Raw genomic sequence first — 22082 nt, forward strand, 5'->3', positions numbered from 1 at the left:
AGGTCATCCTTTAAGGTCAAATGTCAAATATATGGCGTCTGTCCGTCTGAAAACTTTAACATTGGCCATAACTTTTTCAATATTGAAGATAACAACTTGATATTTGGCATGCATGTGTATCTCATGGAGCTGAAAATTTTGAGTGGTGAAAGGTGAAGGTCAAGGTCATCCTTCAAGGTCAAATGACAAATATATGGCGTCTGTCCGTCTGAAAACTTTAACATTGGCCATAACTTTTTTGATATTGAAGATAGCAACTTGATATTTGGCATGCATGTGTATCTCATGAAGCTGCACATTTTGAGTGGTGGAAGTTCAAGGTCAAGGTCATCCTTCAAGGTCAAAAAAAAATAAAAATTCAAAGCAGCGTTCTCATGAAGTGGCACATAATGAGTGGTGGAAGTTCAAGGTCAAGGTTATCCTTCAAGGTCAAGGTCATCTTTCAAGGTCAAAGGTCAAAAAAAAAGTTCAAAGCCGCGTTTTCATGAAACTGCACATTTTGAGTGGTGGAATTTCAAGGTAAAGGTCATTCTTCAAGGTCAAGGTCAAAGGTAAAAAAAATATTTTAAAGCGGCGTTATCATGAAGCTGCACATTTTGAGTGGTTGAAGTTCAAGGCCAAGGTCATCCTTCAAAGTCAAAGGTAAAAAAACAACATAAAATAAAATCAAAGCAGCGTACTCATGAAGCTGCTCATTAAGTGGAAGTTCAAGGTCAATGTCATCCTACAAGGTCAAGGTCATCCTACAAGGTCAAGGTCATCCTTGAAGGTCAAAGGTATTTTTTTAAATTCAAAGCGGCGTTCTCATGAAGCTTCACATTTTGAGTGGTGGAAGTTGAAGGTCAAGGTCATTCATCAAGGTCAAGGTCATCCTTTAAGGTCAAAGGTCAACAAAAAAATCAAAGCAGCGTTATCATGAAGCTGCACATTTTGAGTGGTGGAAGGTCATCCTTCAAGGTCAATGTCATCTTTCAAGGTCAAAGATAAAAAAATATATTTCAAAGCAGCGTTCTCATAAAGCTGTACATTTTTAGTGGTGGAAGTTCAAGGTCAAGGTCATCCTTCAAGGTCAAAGGTAATTAAAAAAAATCAAAGCGGAGCAATAGGGGGCATTGTGTTTCTGACAAACACATCTTTTGTTTTTTTCAAACATGGTTAAAAAACACAAATATTTAGTTTTAATATTTTATTTTTGAAATACTGTCCAACCATCCCACCCAAGAATCCCCCCCCAAAAAAAATATATACCCCCCACTTTATACACCCCTCTCCACCCCTCCCTCCTTTGTGATTGAAATTGAGATAAGTCCCTACACCTTTAAAAAGAAAAATAGATGAGCGGTCTGCACCCGCAAGGCTGGGCTCTTGTTTAACAAGTTATCATGCATCGTTTAAAACACTTTATATCAGATTTCTCATTTCTTGATTCCAAAAATACCAAACCCAGTTTTTCTCACTGTTTTCCGTTTTCCATTTCAGGACTATACCAGACCCAGGCAGTCAGAAGCTTAACTGGCACAAGGCTCCCCTTACAGTCCTGGTGGTCAAGAAGATCTACGATGAGTCAGTCCTACAGCCTTTTAAGAACCTCATATCATGGCTTATAGAGGTACTCAGTCCTACAGCCTTTTCAAGAACCTCATATCATGGCTTATAGAGGTACTAAGTCCTTCAGGCTTTCAAGAACCAAATATCATGCCTTACAGAGGTACTCAGTCCTTCACCCTTTCAAGAACCTCATATCATGGCTTACATAGGTACTCAGTCCTTCAGCCTTTCAAGAACCTCATATCATGGCTTGTAGAGGTACCCAGTCCTTCAGGCTTTCAAGAACCAAATATCATGGCTAATAGAGGTACTCAGTCCTTCAGCCTTTCAAGAACGTAATATCATGGCTTATAGAGAAACTCATTTCTTCAACCTTTCAAGAACCTCATATCATGGCTTATAAAAGTTCGCTTCAGCCTTTCCAGAACCTCATATCATGGCTTATAGAGGTACTCAGTCCTTCAGCCTTTCAAGAACCTCATATCATGGCTAACAGAGGTTATCAGTCCAACAGCCTTTCAAGAACCTCAAATCATGGCTTATAGAGGTACTCAGTCCTTCAGCCTTCTAAGAACCTCATATCATGGCTTAAAGCAGTACGGTTCAGCCTTTCACAAACCTTATATCATGTCTTGTAGAGGTACTTAGTCCTTCAGCCTTTCAAGATCCTCATATCATAGCCTATCGAGGTATGCTGCAGCCTTTCAAGAACCTAATATCATGGCTTACAAAGGTACTTAGTCCTTACAGAGGTAATCAGTCCTTCAGCCTTTCAAGAACCTCAAATCATGGCTTATAGAGGTACTCAGTCCTTCAGCCTTCCAAGAACATCATATCATGGCTTATAGAGGTACGGTTCAGCCTTACAAGAACCTCATATCATGGCTTATAGAGGTACTCAGTCCATCAGCCTTTGAAGAACCTCATATCATGGCTTATAAAGGTTCTCTGTCCTTCAGCCTTTCAAGAACCTCATATCATGGCTTATATAGGTACAGTTCAGCCTTTCAAGAACCTCATATCATGGCTTACAGAGGTACAGTTCAGTTTTTCAAGAACCTCATATCATGGCCAACAGTCCTTCAGCCTTTCAAGAACCTCATATCATGGCCTATAGAGGTACAGTTCAGCCTTTCAAGAACCTCATATCATGGCTTACAGAGGTACAGTTCAGTTTTTCAAGAACCTCATATCATGGCCTATAGAGGTACGCTCCAGCCTTTCAAGAACCTCATATCATTGCTTATAGAGATACAGTTCAGTTTTTCAAGAACCTCATATCATGGCCTACAGTCCTTCAGCCTTTCAAGAACCTCATATCATGGCCTATAGAGGTACAGTTCAGCCTTTCAAGAACCTCATATCATAGTCTATAGAGGTACTTAGTTCTTCAACCTTTCATGAACCTAATATCATGGCCTATAGAGGTACAGTTCAGCCTTTCAGGAACCTCATATCATGGCCTATAGAGGTACAGTTCAGCCTTTTAAGAACCTCATATCATGGCCTATATAGGTTCTTAGTCCTTCAGCCTTTCAAGAACCTAATGTCATGGCCTATAGAGGTACAGTTCAGCCTTTCAAGAACCTCATATCATGGCCTATAGAGGTACAGTTAAGCCTTTCAAGAACCTCATATAGTGGCCTATAGAGGTACAGTTCAACCCTTCAAGAACCTCATATCATGGCTTATAGAGGTACAGTTCAGAATTTCAAGAACCTCATATTATGGATTATAGAGGTACAGTTCAGCCTTTCAAGAACCTCATATCATGAGTTATAGAGGTACAGTTCAGCCTTACAAGAACCTCATATAATGGCTTATAGAGGTACTCAGTCCATCAGCCTTTCAAGAACCTCATAACGTGGCTTACAGAGGTACAGTTCAGCCTTACAAGAACCTCATATCATGGCTTATAGAGGTACTAAGTCCTTCAGCCTTTCAAGAACCTCAACATGGCTTACAGAGGTACAATACAGCCTTTCAAGAACCTCATATCATGGCTTATAGAGGTACTTAGTCATTCAGCCTTTCAAGAACCTCATAACATGGCTTATAGAGGTACAGTTCAGCCTTACAAGAACCTCATATCATGGCTTATAGAGGTACTTAGTCCTTCAGCCTTTCAAGAACCTCATATCATGGCTTATAGAGGTACAGTTCAGCATTTCAAGAACCTCATATCACAGATTATAGAGGTACAGTTAAGCCTTTCAAGAACCTCATATCATGAGTTATAGAGGTACAGTTCAGCCTTACAAGAACCTCATATCATGGCTTATAGAGGTACTCAGTCCATCAGCCTTTCAAGAACCTCATTTCATGGCTTATAAAGGTACAGTTCAACCTTACAAGAACCTCATATCATGGCTTATAGAGGTACTGAGTCCTTCAGCCTTTCAAGAACCACATAACATGGCTTATAGAGGTGCAGTTCAGCCTTACAAGAACCTCATATCATTGCTTATAGAGGTACTCAGTCCTTCAGCCTTTCAAGAACCACATAACATGCCTTACAGAGGTACTCAGTCCTTCAGCCTTTCAAGAACCACATATCATGAGTTATAGAGGTGCAGTTCAGCCTTACAAGAACCTCATATCATTGCTTATAGAGGTACTTAGTCCTTCAGCCTTTCGAGAACCTCATACATGGCTTATAGAGGTACAATTCAGCCTTTCAAGAACCTCATATCATGGCTTATAGAGGTACAGTTCAGCCTAACAAGAACCTCATATCATGGTTTATAGAGGTACAATTCAGCCTTTCAAGAACCTCATAACATGCCTTATAGAGGTACTGAGTCCTTCAGCCTTTCGAGAACCTCATACATGGCTTATAGAGGTACAATTCAGCCTTTCAAGAACCTCATATCATGGCTTATAGAGGTACAGTTCAGCCTAACAAGAACCTCATATCATGGTTTATAGAGGTACAGTTCAGCCTTACAAGAACCTCATACATGGCTTATAGAGGTACTCAGTCCATCAGCCTTTCAAGAACCTCATTTCATGGCTTATAGAGGTACAGTTCAGCGTTACAAGAACCTCATATCATGGCTTATAAAGGTTCTCTGTCCTTCAGCCTTTCAAGAACCACATAACATGGCTTATAGAGGTGCAGTTCAGCCTTACAAGAACCTGATATCATTGCTTATAGAGGTACTCAGTCCTTCAGCCTTTCAAGAACCACATAACATGCCTTACAGAGGTACTCAGTCCTTCAGCCTTTCAAGAACCACATATCATGAGTTATAGAGGTGCAGTTCAGCCTTACAAGAACCTCATATCATTGCTTATAGAGGTACTTAGTCCTTCAGCCTTTCGAGAACCTCATACATGGCTTATAGAGGTACAATTCAGCCTTTCAAGAACCTCATATCATGGCTTATAGATGTACAGTTCAGCCTAACAAGAACCTCATATCATGGTTTATAGAGGTACAATTCAGCCTTTCAAGAACCTCATAACATGGCTTATAGAGGTACTGAGTCCTTCAGCCTTTCGAGAACCTCATACATGGCTTATAGAGGTACAATTCAGCCTTTCAAGAACCTCATATCATGGCTTATAGAGGTACAGTTCAGCCTAACAAGAACCTCATATCATGGTTTATAGAGGTACAGTTCAGCCTTACAAGAACCTCATACATGGCTAATAGAGGTACAATTCAGCCTTTCAAGAACCTCATAACATGGCTTACAGAGGTACATGGCCTAAAAGCCAGAATTATAAAAACAAAATGATACATTAAAATTTTATTCAAAGCAACATTATGGGATTCGTCCTGATGAGAATGAAAAAAAGTGAGTTTGTCCAACATCACAGTAGTTCGCTATTTTTGTTGCTGATTTTCCAGTTGTCATTTTAATTATATTTATCATGTTTGCTTTTTTTTCCATATCACGCTTAAAATAGGCATATTTATGTTTTATATTTCATTACATTTTATGGCAAACATAAATTATTTATCATCTTACCATTTAGAATGAAAACAAACACATTTGTTTAGGTGTCATGACAAGCAGGGTATTTTATTTCTTGAAACACATGCACAAACACTGGTTCCAAAAAAAAAGCCATTAAGTATGAATGGCAAATAAGTGTCATTATACATAGAACTGAGAAAAATGGAGTATTACAAGTATACTCGTTAATGTCCAGAACCAATGCCCCTTTCTATCTCAAGTCATCCTTCTGCTCTCATAAAACTCACTGAAACACATAAAGCATAATATTAACCTTTAAACAAAACAGAACATGAAAAAAAATATATTTAAATCACGTCAACGCTCTACCCTGCTTGCCTGTTGAATGACCAAACCTACAAGTCTGTGCACGAGGAAATCTTGATTACCGCACCATTGAACATGCACCACCTTCAAAGCCTGTATAACCACTTTTTCAATCACACAACGATTAATAAATACATTTATATGATTCACAAATAGCTCTTGATTATCTTGTAGCTAGAGGGCACATTTGTTTGACAAACGTAATATGTAAAACGTAATCCTGATTATCTCTAGAGTGATGTTTACCTGGATCTTACATATCCTGTTTTAAAAAGATTTCTTATGTAAATCAAGAATGCTTTGAACTAGGGATGCGGGAGGTTACAAAAAACATAACAGGAAAATCTTTAGTAGTAAAAATGTTAGGTATAGGTTAAACATATCATAGCTCTTGTATATGTACACTATAAGAAGGAACGTAATTTGATATCGCTTGGATTGATAACATATCAGTTGCTTAATAAAAATGTATAATTACATTTATTTTTATTCATTTGTTAAATGTAGCTTTGTTTTGTATTTATTTTTCCTGTGTAAAAGCATATAAGTTAAAAGTTGTGAGAACTCAACAATGTTCATGCTTACGTGTCATTAATTTATTCTTGGTGGGGCCACTTATATTACGTTCGGGTCGTATTGCTCACAATGATGCTGTGTTTCTTTGTTTCTTTTGTTTTATTTTGTTAAAATCAACTTAACATAATATAAAAATGATTTTAAATAATTGTTCTAACTAATGCAACACTATCCCACAGTGCAAACAAATCGGCAACTATACATGTATATGCAGAACATGTACACAACAACAGTGTTCATTTGGTCAAGAAAATGACTCTGTCCACTATCTTGTGGCTAATGTGGTTGCGAGCCTTGATAACAAGACGACCTGTTTTTGATAACAGTTTCTCCGATAAATGGATGTCAATGGCACGGACAAAAGCTTCAAAACCATGTGCATAATTGTTGAAAAACGTTAATTTTCACACCACCATGCCAACAGCTAGGTCTCCATCAGGTTGTTAGTTCACTAGCATGATGGTTAATGTACCATACTGCACAACTTTCAAGCAATTGCACAAATAATTTATTTGATGCTTTATTTTTTTTATATCTTTATTAAATAAATGAGTTTAATCAAATGCTTTCTTAAATAAAAATTACCTAATACTGTAATGGTGGCAATGTTGTTGACATAAATTACTAAAAATAACATTAACTTCTGATAAAACAAATATGACGTTAACTCAACAAGTTTTTAAGAACAAATGCAATTCTTGATAAAATTGTTACTGATAAACACTTTTTTGCAAACAATCAATGTTGGATGTTGGTTAAAAAACATCAAAATAAGCCTTCCTATTCTAACTGATTTTAATCGCTAGTTAGATAAAGGTGTCAATAATGTCGCTTATAGCGCCCTCTCCCCGTAGTTTGACTCTTCAATTTTTGCAGGTAAAACAAAACAATAGGGCCATATATCAAAAGATACCCCTTGTTTGTAACCACAAGGTACTGATTTATTGCTTCTCTATGTTTTTGTCACACTTTTCTGGATCCCGCGATAAATTTAAAAGTGCTGAATATTTTTTCATGAAACTTGAAACATGGTTAGATGGCAATATGGAGATTATGCATTTCATTTTGTTCCTACGTCAAAAATTCTGGTTGCTATGGCAACAAATAAAATATATAAAAAAATTGACAATAGTGGAGTTTCAACGGTAGGGGACCATATTGCTTGACAATAGTCTTGTTTGACATGTTGTTTATTAGCATCTATGGTTCAGCATGTTGTTTTAACTGGTCAACATCGCAAGTTGGCAGTATGTTGCATGCAAAAAGTAAAATCGCACGAAATATTCAATAAAAAAAAACATAATCAACAAAATAATGAGGTTAACCTTTTCGCGAAAATGTAAACAGTTAACTGGTTGCAGTAGGTTAACCGGTTAACCTTTTGCAGCCCTACTTTTAACTTCCAACATGCATAACTGTTTAACAATAACTGTTCAACAAACAGTACTTCTTTCATTATCTGTACATTATAATTCTTAGAATCAATGGTGGCATAACTCATAAACAAACTGTACTGCTGTTGATGATCTTCATATAGTTTTTCACAAAGAGTGAACTGACCTGTATTACAAACAAGGTATTTTTCAGGTAAGGAAGATGATTGTATATGTGGAGAGCAACGTCCTTGATGATGGCATCCTGGCTGATGACACAATGTTCAAGAAGTACAGGGGACGGCTGCAGACCTTCAAGCAAGGTGCGTATCTCGTGAAACATTTCTGATACGTCATCTTGAGGTGTAAGTTATGGATAATTGAAGATAAGTAACCGTGAGAAATCTTTGAATTAAGTGTGCTTGCCTAGAGAATGAGAGTAGGATTGCATTATAAGGTCAATTGAATCAAGGTAATTTTTCCATGAACTTCCAGAAGTTCAATTATTGTTTCTTTGCAATGAATTGAGTTTTTATTGACATATTGTGCTCTTATTTTGTGAACATTAAGCAGACATATTTTGTCACTTTATAGCATGTTATTAAAACAATAAATGTGTGTGCAACATTGAAAACCTGGATTCTTTTCGAGGCCAATTAAAAATATTGCTAAGCATTATAGCATTGTATTCCTAGCAAATAAGTCTGCATTTAAGCATCGTTTACAAGCAAACAAGTCTGCATTATAGCATTGTATTTGTAGAGAAATAGTTGGCATTACAGCATCATATTCCTAGCCCAGTCTGCATTATTGTATTGTATTCCTTACAAAAAAGTCTGCATTTATTGATTTTTTTCTTGGCAAACAAGACTGCATTATAGCATCATATACCAAGCAAACAAGTCTGCATTATAGCAGTGAATTCCTAGCAAATAATTCTGCATTTATTGATTGTATTCTTGGCAAACAAGACTGGATTATAGCATCATATTCCAAGCAAACAAGTCTGCATTATAGCATTGTATTCCTAGCAAATAAGTCTGCATTATAGCATTGTATTCTTGGCAACCAAAACTGCATTATAGCATAACATTTCTAGCAACCAAGACTGAATTATAGCATGGTATTCATAGCAAACAAAACTGCATTATAGCATCATATTCCTAGCAAACAAGACTGCAATATAGCATGTATTCCTAGCAAATCATTCTGCATTATAGCATTTTATTCCTTGCAAATAAGTCTGCATTATAGTATTGTTTTTTTGGCAAACCAAACTGCATTATAGCATCATACTCCTAGCAAACAAGACTGCACTATAGCATTGTATTCCTAGCAAATAAGTCTGCATTTATGCATCCTATTCCTAACAAACAAGTCTGCATTATAGCATCATTTTCCTAGCAAACAAGACTGCATTATAGAATGTATTCCTAGCAAATCATTATGCATGTAAGCATCCTATTCCTAGCAAACGAGACTGCATTATAGCATGTTTTTTGGCAAATCATCCTGCATTTAAGCATCCTAAACCTAGCAAACAAGTCTGCATTATAGCATGGTATTCAGTGATATTTTGACGAATTTTCTCATCTGAGTTCTGGGACTGGACAACTTGCAATTCTATTAGTCCTCGAGTCCAAATATTATACAATATTATTTTTGTATCAATTTCAAGGCATTTTTGAGGCTCACATAATTCATAACTCTGCATCCCCAGAAGTTTTTGTGAGTCCAGGACGCAGGACAATTTTAGCAAATCGTTCTGCATTTAAGCATCCTATTCCTAACAAACAAGTCTGTATTATTACATCGTATTCCTAGCAAATAATACTGCATTTAAGAATTGCATTCCTAGCAAACAAGTCTGCATTAAAGCATGGTATTCCTAGCAAATAAGTCTGCATTTAAGCATTGTATTCCTTGCAAACTAGTCTGTATTATAGCATCGTATTCCTGGCAAATAAGACTGAATTCAAGCATTGCATTCCTAGCAAACAAGTCTGCATTATAGCATTGTATTCCTAGCAAACAAGTCTGCATCATAGCATTGTATTCCTACCAAATAAGTCTGCATTTAAGCATCGTATTTGTAGCAAACAAGTCTGAATAATGACAATGTCTGCTTGGCAAACATGATTGCATTATAGGATCATTTTCCTAGCAAACAAGACTTTATTATGGCATAGTATTCCTGTATTTTTCAGGTCAAGATGACCTCACAGACAAGATAGACTTCATCATCTGTCTGGGTGGGGACGGTACCTTGTTACATGCCTCCACACTATTCCAGGTAAGTAGTGATGAACTTTTGAGAAAGGAGGACACTAAATTAGATGTGTTCAAACATTTTGAAGATATAGTTGACCTCATATTTATTAACAATCTGAATCAAGTGAAATCTGCTTTATGTTAAGATGCCTTTTTGCCAAAGTTGAAATCATGAATAATATTGAAACAATTTACGTACATGTGTTTTCATAGGGGTTCATCAAATTAAGATCTCTGTGGTGTCAACCGTTGATTGGTTAATGCACACAGTTCCTATTGTTAATGTTTTATGATAACTTTTTTATTTGTCAATTGCTCTAAATGTTCACAAATTGACTAGATTTTATTTCTTAACTTAATTAACATAATTGTATTTCATTGAAAATCCTAAAGAAAACAGTGCAATAATGCCATTATTTTTAACTTGTGTCTTACCATTTTTGTCCCCTACCTGTGAAACCAGAGGGGACTTACGGTTTGCGCTCTGTCTGTCTGTCAGTCTGTCTGTCAGTCCCACTTTTCTGGATCCTGCGATAACTTTAAAAGTCCTTCATATTGTTTCATGAAACTTGAAATATGGATAGATGGCAATATGGACATTATGCACATCATTTCATTTTGTTCCTACATCAAGAATTATGGTTGCTATTGCAACAAATATGTATGTATAAAAAAAAAAGACAATGGTGGAGTTTTACCAGTAGGGGACCATATTGCTTGACAATCTCTTGTTTATCGATGTTTCTGAAATTTTTCATGTAACCTCCCTTGTTACTTAAGGTAAATGAACATGCTTGAAATATCATCCCCAATCAGACCTTCACAGGCTTATTTGGGATTTTTACCATGATGACATATTCTGTGACAGGAAGTCTCACCAGTAAGGCATACATAGTAAACTCCAGTGACATATTCTGTGACAGGAAGTCTCACCAGTAAGGCATACATAGTAAACTCCAGTGACATATTCTGTGACAGGAAGTCTCACCAGTAAGGCATACATAGTAAACTCCAGTGACATATTCTGTGACAGGAAGTCTCACCAGTAAGGCATACATAGTAAACTCCAGTGACATATTCTGTGACAGGAAGTTTCACCAGTAAGGCATACATAGTAAACTCCAGTTTTCCACAATCTGTATCATACTACATTTTATTCACAGCAAAGCTGCCCCCCAGTTATGGCGTTCCATCAGGGCTCCCTTGGGTTCCTGACCCCTTTCACCTTTGACAACTTTGAGACCCAGGTTTCCCAAGTCCTTGATGGTATGTCCTGTCAAAAAGATCTTTATTACAATCCAGTTTGGTATAGTTTAAACCTGTTTATTTAAAAATTGCTGCTGTAGTTGTTATCAAAGTAATATATGTTTATCTTTTTTTATATATAATCAAACAGTTTATTTAAAGTAACATGAAGACTCAAAGTCAATTAATAAAAATTTTAATAAAATAAAGTTAATCCATTAAAAAAAAAGTATTTGTTATAGAAATAGCTAAAATTTCAACACTAGATGTCGTATGGTAACTTAGATTTAACGAGATACAAAATGCTTGTTTTTCTGTTTTTGTGGCACAATATATTTAATTATAAATTCCCGCAGGAAACACTAACTTGGAAGATGAACATGTGTTGAATATATTGTCCATCAAATAAAAAAGAGAATTTTGTATCTTGTTAAATCTATGTAACCAGACCACATATAGCATGAAATTTTGGCTATTTGTATAAGGTACATTGAAATAGTGTACAAAATATTTCAATTGATATACCCCCACAAACGAAGTTTAGGGGGGTATATAGGAGTGAACTTGTCTGTCGGTCAGTCGGTCGGTCAGTCTGTTGGTCTGTCTGTCGGTCCGTATTAAGTGTCCGCTCTCTAATTATACCCCCACAAACAAAGTTTACGGAGGTATATAGGAGTGAGCTTGTCTGTCTGTCGGTCGGTCGGTCGGTCCGTATTAAGTGTCCACTCTCTATTTCAAGTAGTTTTCATCCGATCTTCACCAAACTTGGTCAGAAGTTGTATCTACATGATGTCTAGGCCAAGTCGAATATGGGCCTTGTCGGGTCAAAAACTAGGTCACGGGGTCACTTAGTGCGTTTTAAACATTCAACATGTTGTCCACTCTCTATTTCAAGTAGTTTATATCCGATGTTCACCATACTTGGTCAGAAGTTGTATCTAGATGATCTTAAGGCCAAGTTCGAACATGGGCCTTGCCGGGTCAAAAACTAGGTCACGGGGTCACTAAATGCGTTTTAAACATTCAGCATGTTGTCTGCTCTTTAATTCAAGTAGTTTTCATCCGATCTTCATCAAACTTGGTCAGAAGTTGTATCTAGATGATGTCTAGGCCAAGTTCGAACATGGGGCTTGCCTGGTCAAAAACTAGGTCACGGGGTACGTTTTACACATTGAGCATGGTGTCCGCTCTTTATTTCAAGTAGTTTAAATCCGATCTTCACGACACTGGATCAAAAATTGTAACTAGATGATGTGTATGTCAAGTTCAAACATGGGCCATGCCGGGTCAAAAACTAGGTCACGGGGTCACTAAGTGTGTTTTAAACCTCACCATGTTGTCCGCTCTCTAATTCAAGTAGTTTTTATCCAATCTTCACCAAAATTGGTCAGAAGTTCTATCTTGATAATGTCTAGAGCAAGTTTGGTTATGGGTCATGCCCGGTCAAAAACAAGGTCACGGAGTCACTTAGGGCGTTTTAAACCTCACCATGTTGTCCGCTCTCTAATTCAAGTAGTTTTTATCCAATCTTTACCAAAATTGGTCAGAAGTTGTATCTTGATAATGTCTAGAGAAAGTTTGAATATGGGTCATGCCAGGTCAAAAACAAAGCACAGGGTAACTTAGGGCGTTTTAAACATCACAATGTTGTGTGCTCTCTAATTCAAGTAGTTTTAATCCGATCTTCACCAAACTTGGTCAGAAGTTGTATCTAGACGATCTTAAGGCCAAGTTCGAACATGGGCCTTGCAGGGTCAAAAACTAGGTCACGGGGTCACTTAGTGTGTTTTAAACCTCACCATGTTGTCCGCTCTCTAATTCAAGTAATCTTCACCAAAATTGGTCAGAAGTTGTATCTTGATAATGTCTAGGGCAAGTTTGAATATGGGTCATGCCGGGTCAAAACAAAGTCACGGGGTCACTTAGTGTGTTTTAAACATCACAATATTGTCCGCTCTCTAATTCAAGTAGTTTTCATCCAATCTTCACCAAACTTGGTCAAAAGTTATATCTAGATGAGGTCTAGGTTAAGTTTGAATATGGGTCATGCTGGGTCAAAAACCAGGTCACGGGGTATCTTAGTGTGTTTTAAATCTCACCATGTTGTCCGCTCTCTATTTCAAGTAGTTTTCATCCAATCCTCACCAAACTTGGTCACAAGTTTTATCTAAATGATCTCTAGGACAAGTTTGAACATGGGCCATTCCGGGCCTAAATCAAGGTCACGGGGTCACTTAGTGCGTTTTTTAACATTCAGCATGGTGTCTGCTCTCTTATTCAAGTAGTTTACATCCGATCTTCACCAAACTTGGTCAGAAGTTTTATGGAGGTGATCTTAAGGCCAAGTTAGAACATGGGCCTTTCTGGGTCGAAAACTAGGTCAAGGGGTCACTTAGTGCGTTTTAAAAATTGAGCATGGTGTCCGCTGTTTTTTGTGAAGACGACATGCAAAATATTATGTGTCAATGCGGCATGAGGGGGTATTCGTCACGTCTGTGACAAAGCTCTAGTTGATTTTTAGTGTTTTTGGGTTTTAAGACATCTATAACAGTTGCTTGCAAGGGATTAGTTTAAGTGTAATCAATCACAGCCTAAATCATTAGAGGGGCTAAAATGGTTCCAGGCTGTTTGTCTGGCTGTCTGAAACTGTTGATTGAAAACATCTTAGCTAGGTGCTTACACGTTATTCCTTGTATTTATATGTTGGTAAGTTTAAATGTGTGTTTCCAACATCCTCCAACCTTGTTTTTATTTTAATGCATTCCTTGAAATTAGCTATGACTAATATTGTGAGAGGGAAGCAGTTCTTTTTGACTATGGAGAATTTCAACCTTCTCATTTTTCAGCCTTCTAATAAAGCCTACAAATAATGACCATATTGCAGCCATAATCACCTGATGGTCCAGCCTGAGGGTCCTCTGGACTTCTGCTGATCACAATTTTTACTTACTGATTATTTTCCATCATATCTCAATAAAAATATTTGGCAATATGACTTAACAAATCTAAAATTGTTGGCAAATTAACCCTTTACCACTTAGATACGTATTTTTACATATTTGCAGTCCCTAAGAAGGTCTATTTAATGAAAGACCTTTCTTACTTGATTCAAGTTTAAAGGCTTCATTTCAAACCCTTAGATACTGATGAGCAGCAAACAGCATAAAACCTGAACAGACTGCGAGTTACTCGCAGGCTGTTCTGGTTTTATGCTGTTTGCACAGAGCCATTTTCACTTTGCATCTGAGTGGGAAAGGGTTGATGCTTTGATTTAGAAGATTAATCCTTTGCATGCTGGGAAATTTGTCGTCTGCTAAAATGTCGTCTGCTGAAATTCTAAAATTAGCATTTTCTTCGATTTTTTTCAAAGAATACTATCAGAATAGCAAACAGTTTGGATCCAGATGAGACGCCACGTTCTGTGGCGTCTCATCTGGATCCAAACTGTTTGCAAAGGCCTTCAAAATTCGGTTCCAGCTCTGAAAGAGTTAAGCTAGTTGCACAAGTGGCTCTTTTTGAATTTCAGGGAATGCTTCCTTGTTGCTAAGATACCGTCTCAAGTGCGTGATATGTAAGGAAGATTCAGACCTCGGGAGAGTGTCAAGGATCAAACACATTGACAGCAAATCTCAGTGTGCCAAGTCTCATATACTGGTAAGAATTATTGGTTCACAGGGATTGGATCACATATTGTTTTCGATCAAAATACTGTAAACCTTGCGTAATCATTAATTTTTCCGTGAGTTTATATTGGCCCAGCAGATATGAATACAGGACCTGTATGAGGTAAATTTGTTACTAATTAAAGTAACATTCTGTATTACTTACTTGTAATGCATTGGCTGTAATAATTGTTACACTATGTAGCAGATCATGGATTTCAATTTAATTTGTGTTGCCAAGTGCTAACTGACGTTGCATTCAGACTAATATAATTATGTACTCCTTTAAAATATTGAAATGGTAACCTGCAGTGTGCAAATTGTTCAACCTCACTTTGATAGAATGTTAGACCCTTCCCTAGGAGTTTGAAAAGAAGCTTCCTGGACATAAATGTACCCAAAGTCCTTTTGGGGATCGGCTAATTTGGTTTATAAAAAAAGTAATGTTTAGCCATTAGTGACCTTCGACCTTTGTGTTTTCAGGTGCTCAATGAAGTTGTAATAGATAGAGGCTCCTCTTCGTTCATATGCAATATTGACCTCTATGTGGAAGGTCGCCTGGTGACCTCGGTGCAGGGAGATGGTAGGTTAAACTTAAATTCTGTTACGATTAAAAAAACAACTTTGCACACTGCATATGATTTGATCCATAATATTAGGTAGAAAGTATGCTACTTCTATAGATTAACCCTCAATTAGTTAATGGAAGTAGCATCAAGATTGTCTGTTAAATATGTAGCTATAATTTCATCTAACTATTATGTTTGTTTCAAATCAGTTCTATGGTAGACCATTAACAATAAATTTGTATCTATAATTTTATAAATCTATTTATTATTTTTGTTTTAAATCAATTTATTCAAGGACCATTGTCAGGTTATTTTTTTTGTATCTATAATTTTATAAACTTTTTTTTTTTTTGTTGCATTCAAATTAAGTAAGGGACCTTTACCATTATTTGTTCAGGTTTGATCATCTCCACCCCTACTGGCAGTACAGCGTACGCCGTGGCTGCAGGTGCCTCCATGATCCATCCAAATGTTCCTGCCATCATGATCACGCCCATCTGTCCACATTCCTTGTCATTCCGACCTATTGTAGTTCCCGCTGGCGTGGAAATCAAGGTATACATAATCTGTTTGTAAATGACCAATCACTAGTTCTTGATCAAATTGACTGACCAGCAAATCAATATCTGGCTTAGTTTTGAGATCTTGTCTGCCAAACAAAGAGTGCTGTAGTAACAATTTTAGTGTAAATTCTGTACCAATTATGTGTTGTAGTGATAGAAATACGGGGGTAGAGTTGTCAACTATATGCAACTGCTTCATTTTTCATGTCAAAGATATTTGCTGATTTAAAAGTGCATGTAGCATGGCATTTGGTAGAATGACTTAAATTGACTTTATACTTTAAAATAAAGTTTTTTAAATATCTTAAAATATGAGCACGCTTTGTTTTTGTTTTTCAATCAAACTGACTCATCAGCCAACCAGTATCTGCCTTAGTAATGCTACTTGGTCAGATAAAAAAGAGTACTGTAGTTACTATACCAGTGGATGCACTTTGCTGATGTTGTGTTGTATATAAAAAAGCTTGGTTAAAGTGGGGCAGTAAATGTTTGGCAACTGATTCATTGTTCATGTCAAAGATATCAGAAGAGTAGTGTTTAAATACAGTGCAATATGACCATTTACTTTCATCAATATGTATTTCAATTCATATTCTCATAGCTTTACTACCAACATAAAAATTAGCATCAGCAGCGCCTTGGTAAAACATGAAAAGCTCCATATCGCAGTGTCTACTTAAGGCATTGAATTGAAACGTAAGACAAGTGGTCATGGACGTTTTGTGAGGTCACTTACAAAGTTCTATAACTTTGACTTGAAATTAAGCAGAATTATGACCGTTATGACCGTACTTAGAAATTTGGTTCAGTTTATATAGTTTACATCGAAAGCCTATGGCTTATTGAAATGCTTTCCCATTTCCTGGGACTGAGAACCAGTACTTGGATTTTTGATCTTCTAAAAACTTAGAAAGTTGGTAAGGTAAATGTCCAACATTTCCATATTACTGCATACAACATGTTTTCAATTGAAAATAGTGTTTTGGGTCATAAAGTGAGGGTACTGACTAAGTTTCATAATTCTGACCTGCAATTTAGCAGAGTTGTTGTTTCATGTACTTGTTAAATTTGTGTTATCTTTATATCTCTATAGTTACTTTTGATATTGAAATATGTTTTAAGAATCGTCATGACCATTCACTGACCAAAACCAATAAAACTAACCAGCCTGTGTTGAATTAATTTTTTTTTTCAACTCAGGTAATGTTATCACCTGATGCCAGAAATTCTGCCATGGTCTCATTTGATGGCAGAAATCGCCAAGAAATTCATCAGGGGGAAAGGTACACAACTTTGTGATGGGATGTTGATTTATAATTTGGTTTCTTGTTACAACAATATGTTTCTATTCACTAATTGTTAAATAATTGTCTTTTGCTTATTAATTTCCTTTTTTTTCTCTGGAACTTAAAGATCCAATAATGCCCAACATGAACAAATACTTACTGAAATTAAGCTAACCCATAAAAAAATCAGTGTTACGTATAGCAAAAGCCAAAATGTCAAGGCTAGATTTGGTGTGGAAATATTTGATTTAATGAGATACAAAATGCTTGTTTTATTTTTTTTATTGGACAATATATTCAATTTGAATTTCCGGGGACAATATCTGAACATTTGTGAGGAAACGCGAAATTGGCTTGGGTCATTGTCAAGGGATGACGTAACTCTCATGAATAATCATTATGTTATTAATTATGTTTGTTTACAATTCCAACATTGAAATAAATATGGACAATCCAAACATTCTTATTTATTTCTGATGGAAAACGGCAATTGCTGTACGGTTATGTGGTTCATAAAAAAGTCAGAATATTTAATAATTATACAAGTGAACAAATCGAAGGCCAAATTAATTTTCTTTTTGACAATGGCGTAATCATCTGTTGCACAAGCTGTTTGTAAACACAATTGAATTTTAGATCTTTATGATGGCAGCTGCAAATTTCTGGGATAGCTTGCAAATAATATGCAAATAATCTCAAACTGAATTAATCCTATCCTGAATTGAGATCATCCCTAAAACGAGACAAAATGACATTGTTTAACGATGTTTTGATGCTTAAATGTTGTAGATTGATTGTGTGTTTTAAAGTTTTTACACCCATATTACTTTTTTTGGGTCTACCTATTGGAATTAACCTTCGTATGACACTGTTTATTGTTGGAAGTATTTATATAGCATAATAGTATTAGTTAGTATTTACAGATCTGTGAGCATAGAACATGAATGAATATATAGATTAGGAGCTATAAAAAAATGGCAAATTAAAATTTGCCTTTTTTTCCCCAAATATTTCATAAATCACTTAGAAATATGATAAAAGAAGTAACTTGAAACTGAATTTTTTAATTGTTGAGAAGTTTTTGTTGTCTTCATAAGATTGACAACTGCCGTCTAGTTGTGACTAAAATATTTAATTCAGACTTGTAGCTTTAAGTCATACCTTTTATATTGCTTTGTAAATTCCTTATTTTCCTATCTTTTATTGATAATTTTTTTTTTTCCATTTACAAGCTGCTTCAAATATAAAGCTCAGTGATTTTTTTACCTGCGAGTCCTGCGTCCTGTACTCCCCAAAACCTCTGGGGATGCAAAGTTTCGAATTATGCGAGTCCCAAAAATGCATAGAAATTTCCCAAATAATAATATCATTCAGTATTTGGACTCATTTTTTCAATTTGGGAACTCATAGATTTGCAGGTTACCGAGTCCCTGGATTCAGATGAGAAAATTTGTAAAAAATATCGCTGAAAGCTTTTAAATGGTAAAAAATGCTTGTATTATGGAAACACTATTTCAGTGTTCGAATAACAACAGCACAGTTCCCGCTACCAGCAGTTTGCGCCAAGGACCAAATAGAAGACTGGTTTGATCGACTGGGCGAGTGTCTGCACTGGAATGTGAGGAAAACTCAAAAACAGTTTGTCAGTTCTGATGCATACAGTGATACCAGTCTGGTGAGCACATCCAGTCACAGTCAGAATGGAACTTCCAGTGAAAAAACTTCAGAAACTGACGGACATTTGTAGCGACCAACTGTTTATGTTTGTTGTAGAATGGTCACATGTAATATTAGACTGTGGAAACTCGGCTTTATGCATCTGGGTGGTGTCCTTCCATATAAACGTGTGTAGTCTGTACGGGCTTTATGCATCTGCGTGGTGTCCTTCCATATAAACCTGTGTAGTCTGTACAGGCTTTATGCATCTGCGTGGTGTCCTTTCATATAAACCTGTGTAGTCTGTACAGGCTTTATGCATCTACGTGGTGTCCTTCCATATAAACCTGTGTAGTCTGTACAGGCTTTATGCATCTGCATGGTGTCCTTCCATATAAACCTGTGTAGTCTGTACAGGGACGTGGTGTCCTTTCATATAAATATTAACCTGTGTAGTCTGTACTGCGTGGTGTCCTTCCATATTAACCTGTGTAGTCTGTACTGCGTGGTGTCCTTCCATATTAACCTGTGTAGTCTGTACTGCGTGGTGTCCTTCCATATTAACCTGTGTAGTCTGTACTGTGTGGTGTCCTTCCATATAAACCTGTGTAGTCTGTACTGCGTGGTGTCCTTCCATATTAACCTGTGTAGTCTGTACTGCGTGGTGTCCTTCCATATTAACCTGTGTAGTCTGTACTGCGTGGTGTCCTTCCATATTAACCTGTGTAGTCTGTACTGCGTGGTGTCCTTCCATATTAACCTGTGTAGTCTGTACTGCGTGGTGTCCTTCCATATAAACCTGTGTAGTCTGTACTGCGTGGTGTCCTTCCATATTAACCTGTGTAGTCTGTACTGCGTGGTGTCCTTCCATATAAACCTGTGTAGTCTGTACTGCGTGGTGTCCTTCCATATTAACCTGTGTAGTCTGTACTGCGTGGTGTCCTTCCATATTAACCTGTGTAGTCTGTACTGCGTGGTGTCCTTCCATATTAACCTGTGTAGTCTGTACTGCGTGGTGTCCTTCCATATTAACCTGTGTAGTCTGTACTGCGTGGTGTCCTTCCATATTAACCTGTGTAGTCTGTACTGCGTGGTGTCCTTCCATATTAACCTGTGTAGTCTGTACCGCGTGGTGTCCTTCCATATTAACCTGTGTAGTCTGTACTGCGTGGTGTCCTTCCATATTAACCTGTGTAGTCTGTACTGCGTGGTGTCCTTCCATATTAACCTGTGTAGTCTGTACTGCGTGGTGTCCTTCCATATTAACCTGTGTAGTCTGTACTGCGTGGTGTCCTTCCATATTAACCTGTGTAGTCTGTACTGCGTGGTGTCCTTCCATATTAACCTGTGTAGTCTGTACTGCGTGGTGTCCTTCCATATTAACCTGTGTAGTCTGTACCGCGTGGTGTCCTTCCATATTAACCTGTGTAGTCTGTACCGCGTGGTGTCCTTCCATATTAACCTGTGTAGTCTGTACTGCGTGGTGTCCTTCCATATTAACCTGTGTAGTCAGTACTGTGTGGTGTCCTTCCATATAAACCTGTGTAGTCTGTACTGCGTGGTGTCCTTCCATATTAACCTGTGTAGTCTGTACTGCGTGGTGTCCTTCCATATTAACCTGTGTAGTCTGTACTGCGTGGTGTCCTTCCATATTAACCTGTGTAGTCTGTACTGCGTGGTGTCCTTCCATATTAACCTGTGTAGTCTGTACTGCGTGGTGTCCTTCCATATAAACCTGTGTAGTCTGAACTGCGTGGTGTCCTTCCATATTAACCTGTGTAGTCTGTACTGCGTGGTGTCCTTCCATATTAACCTGTGTAGTCTGTACTGCGTGGTGTCCTTCCATATTAACCTGTGTAGTCTGTACTGCGTGGTGTCCTTCCATATTAACCTGTGTAGTCTGTACTGCGTGGTGTCCTTCCATATTAACCTGTGTAGTCTGTACTGCGTGGTGTCCTTCCATATTAAGCTGTGTAGTCTGTACTGGGTGGTGTCCTTCCATATTAACCTGTGTAGTCTGTACTGCGTGGTGTCCTTCCATATTAACCTGTGTAGTCTGTACTGCGTGGTGTCCTTCCATATTAACCTGTGTAGTCTGTACTGCGTGGTGTCCTTCCATATTAACCTGTGTAGTCTGTACAGGCTAATCATAGACAACAATTTCAGCTCTTATGGATTTGTTTTGTTTACAGGAGGTTTGTTCTAAACTTAATTCCAGCAAAGGCAGAGAGTGTCATCCCTGATAGGCTGATCTGGGACGGCACTTTATGCGCATGCATTCAGCCCAGTTTTCACAGAGCAATGCTCATAGATGTAGAAACCACCACATTAAGACACTCTCAGTCAATTAGTTTTAACATATTTATTTAAAAAAAATGCATATACATATATATACGAAACATACAACATTTGTATACAAATAAGTTTGATTTGGATAAGAATGGAAGACTTCGTCTTATAGAGTTCTTCTCCATTCTCTCAGTCAATTGAAAATGCAAGACTAAATGCCCACAAATAGTTTGACATGCATTTGCTAGTGGGCATAAAGTATTGTTAAACAGGAATTCATAGTGACCAAGTACCTGTTAATATTTTTCATAATTGTCATGTATGGTTAGGCTGGCCTTGGCCACATTATATATATATTTATATATCACATACAGGCAGAATGGAGGTTGTAGAGTGTGTGCTTTTAAAATAGATTTAGTTTAAACCTATGTATTTTAGCTGTATGGCATAGAAAGCCTAAGACTTATTCGAAACGCTCTGGGCCTATAACAAGTACATGTATGTTCTTTCACAAACATTCAAGTTTATTGCAATTTTCATCATATGTCTCTGTTCTGGTATTGCAAACGAGTCTTTAATGATTGTTGTTTCACGAACATATCTCGTATTTATTGTATGTTTTATGACCAACAACACAGGTATTTGGTGATTATGCCATTAAGATTGTGTTAAATTTGTTAGATATATTCACACTATTCTGTTTTGACTCATGATACCTTGTACCATTTTGAGTGTATGGGGCCACTACATGT

At 37.1% G+C, this 22082-nt stretch overlaps 1 protein-coding gene across 7 annotated transcripts in view; it reads left to right on the forward strand.

Moving 5' to 3' along the window:
• LOC127841825 (NAD kinase-like) overlaps window positions 1-19440 on the forward strand; it is a 49225-nt gene extending 29785 nt beyond the window's left edge. For 2 of the 7 annotated variants that reach the window (XM_052370941.1, XM_052370940.1), the window contains 9 exons: window positions 1480-1609; window positions 8004-8112; window positions 9997-10082; window positions 11224-11326; window positions 14832-14959; window positions 15451-15550; window positions 15934-16091; window positions 17300-17382; window positions 18904-19440. In XM_052370941.1, coding sequence (XP_052226901.1) covers window positions 1480-1609; window positions 8004-8112; window positions 9997-10082; window positions 11224-11326; window positions 14832-14959; window positions 15451-15550; window positions 15934-16091; window positions 17300-17382; window positions 18904-19132 — 1126 coding nt within the window. In that variant the 3' untranslated portion in view covers window positions 19133-19440. The remainder of the gene's footprint in view (window positions 1-1479; window positions 1610-8003; window positions 8113-9996; window positions 10083-11223; window positions 11327-14831; window positions 14960-15450; window positions 15551-15933; window positions 16092-17299; window positions 17383-18903) is intronic. The other 5 variants (XM_052370942.1, XM_052370943.1, XM_052370944.1 and 2 more) reach the window with 3 other exon arrangements.
• The last annotated feature ends 2642 nt before the right edge of the window (window positions 19441-22082 follow it).

Source organism: Dreissena polymorpha, chromosome 8 (genome assembly GCF_020536995.1).
Source record: "Dreissena polymorpha isolate Duluth1 chromosome 8, UMN_Dpol_1.0, whole genome shotgun sequence".
Taxonomy (NCBI): Eukaryota; Metazoa; Mollusca; class Bivalvia; order Myida; family Dreissenidae; genus Dreissena; species Dreissena polymorpha.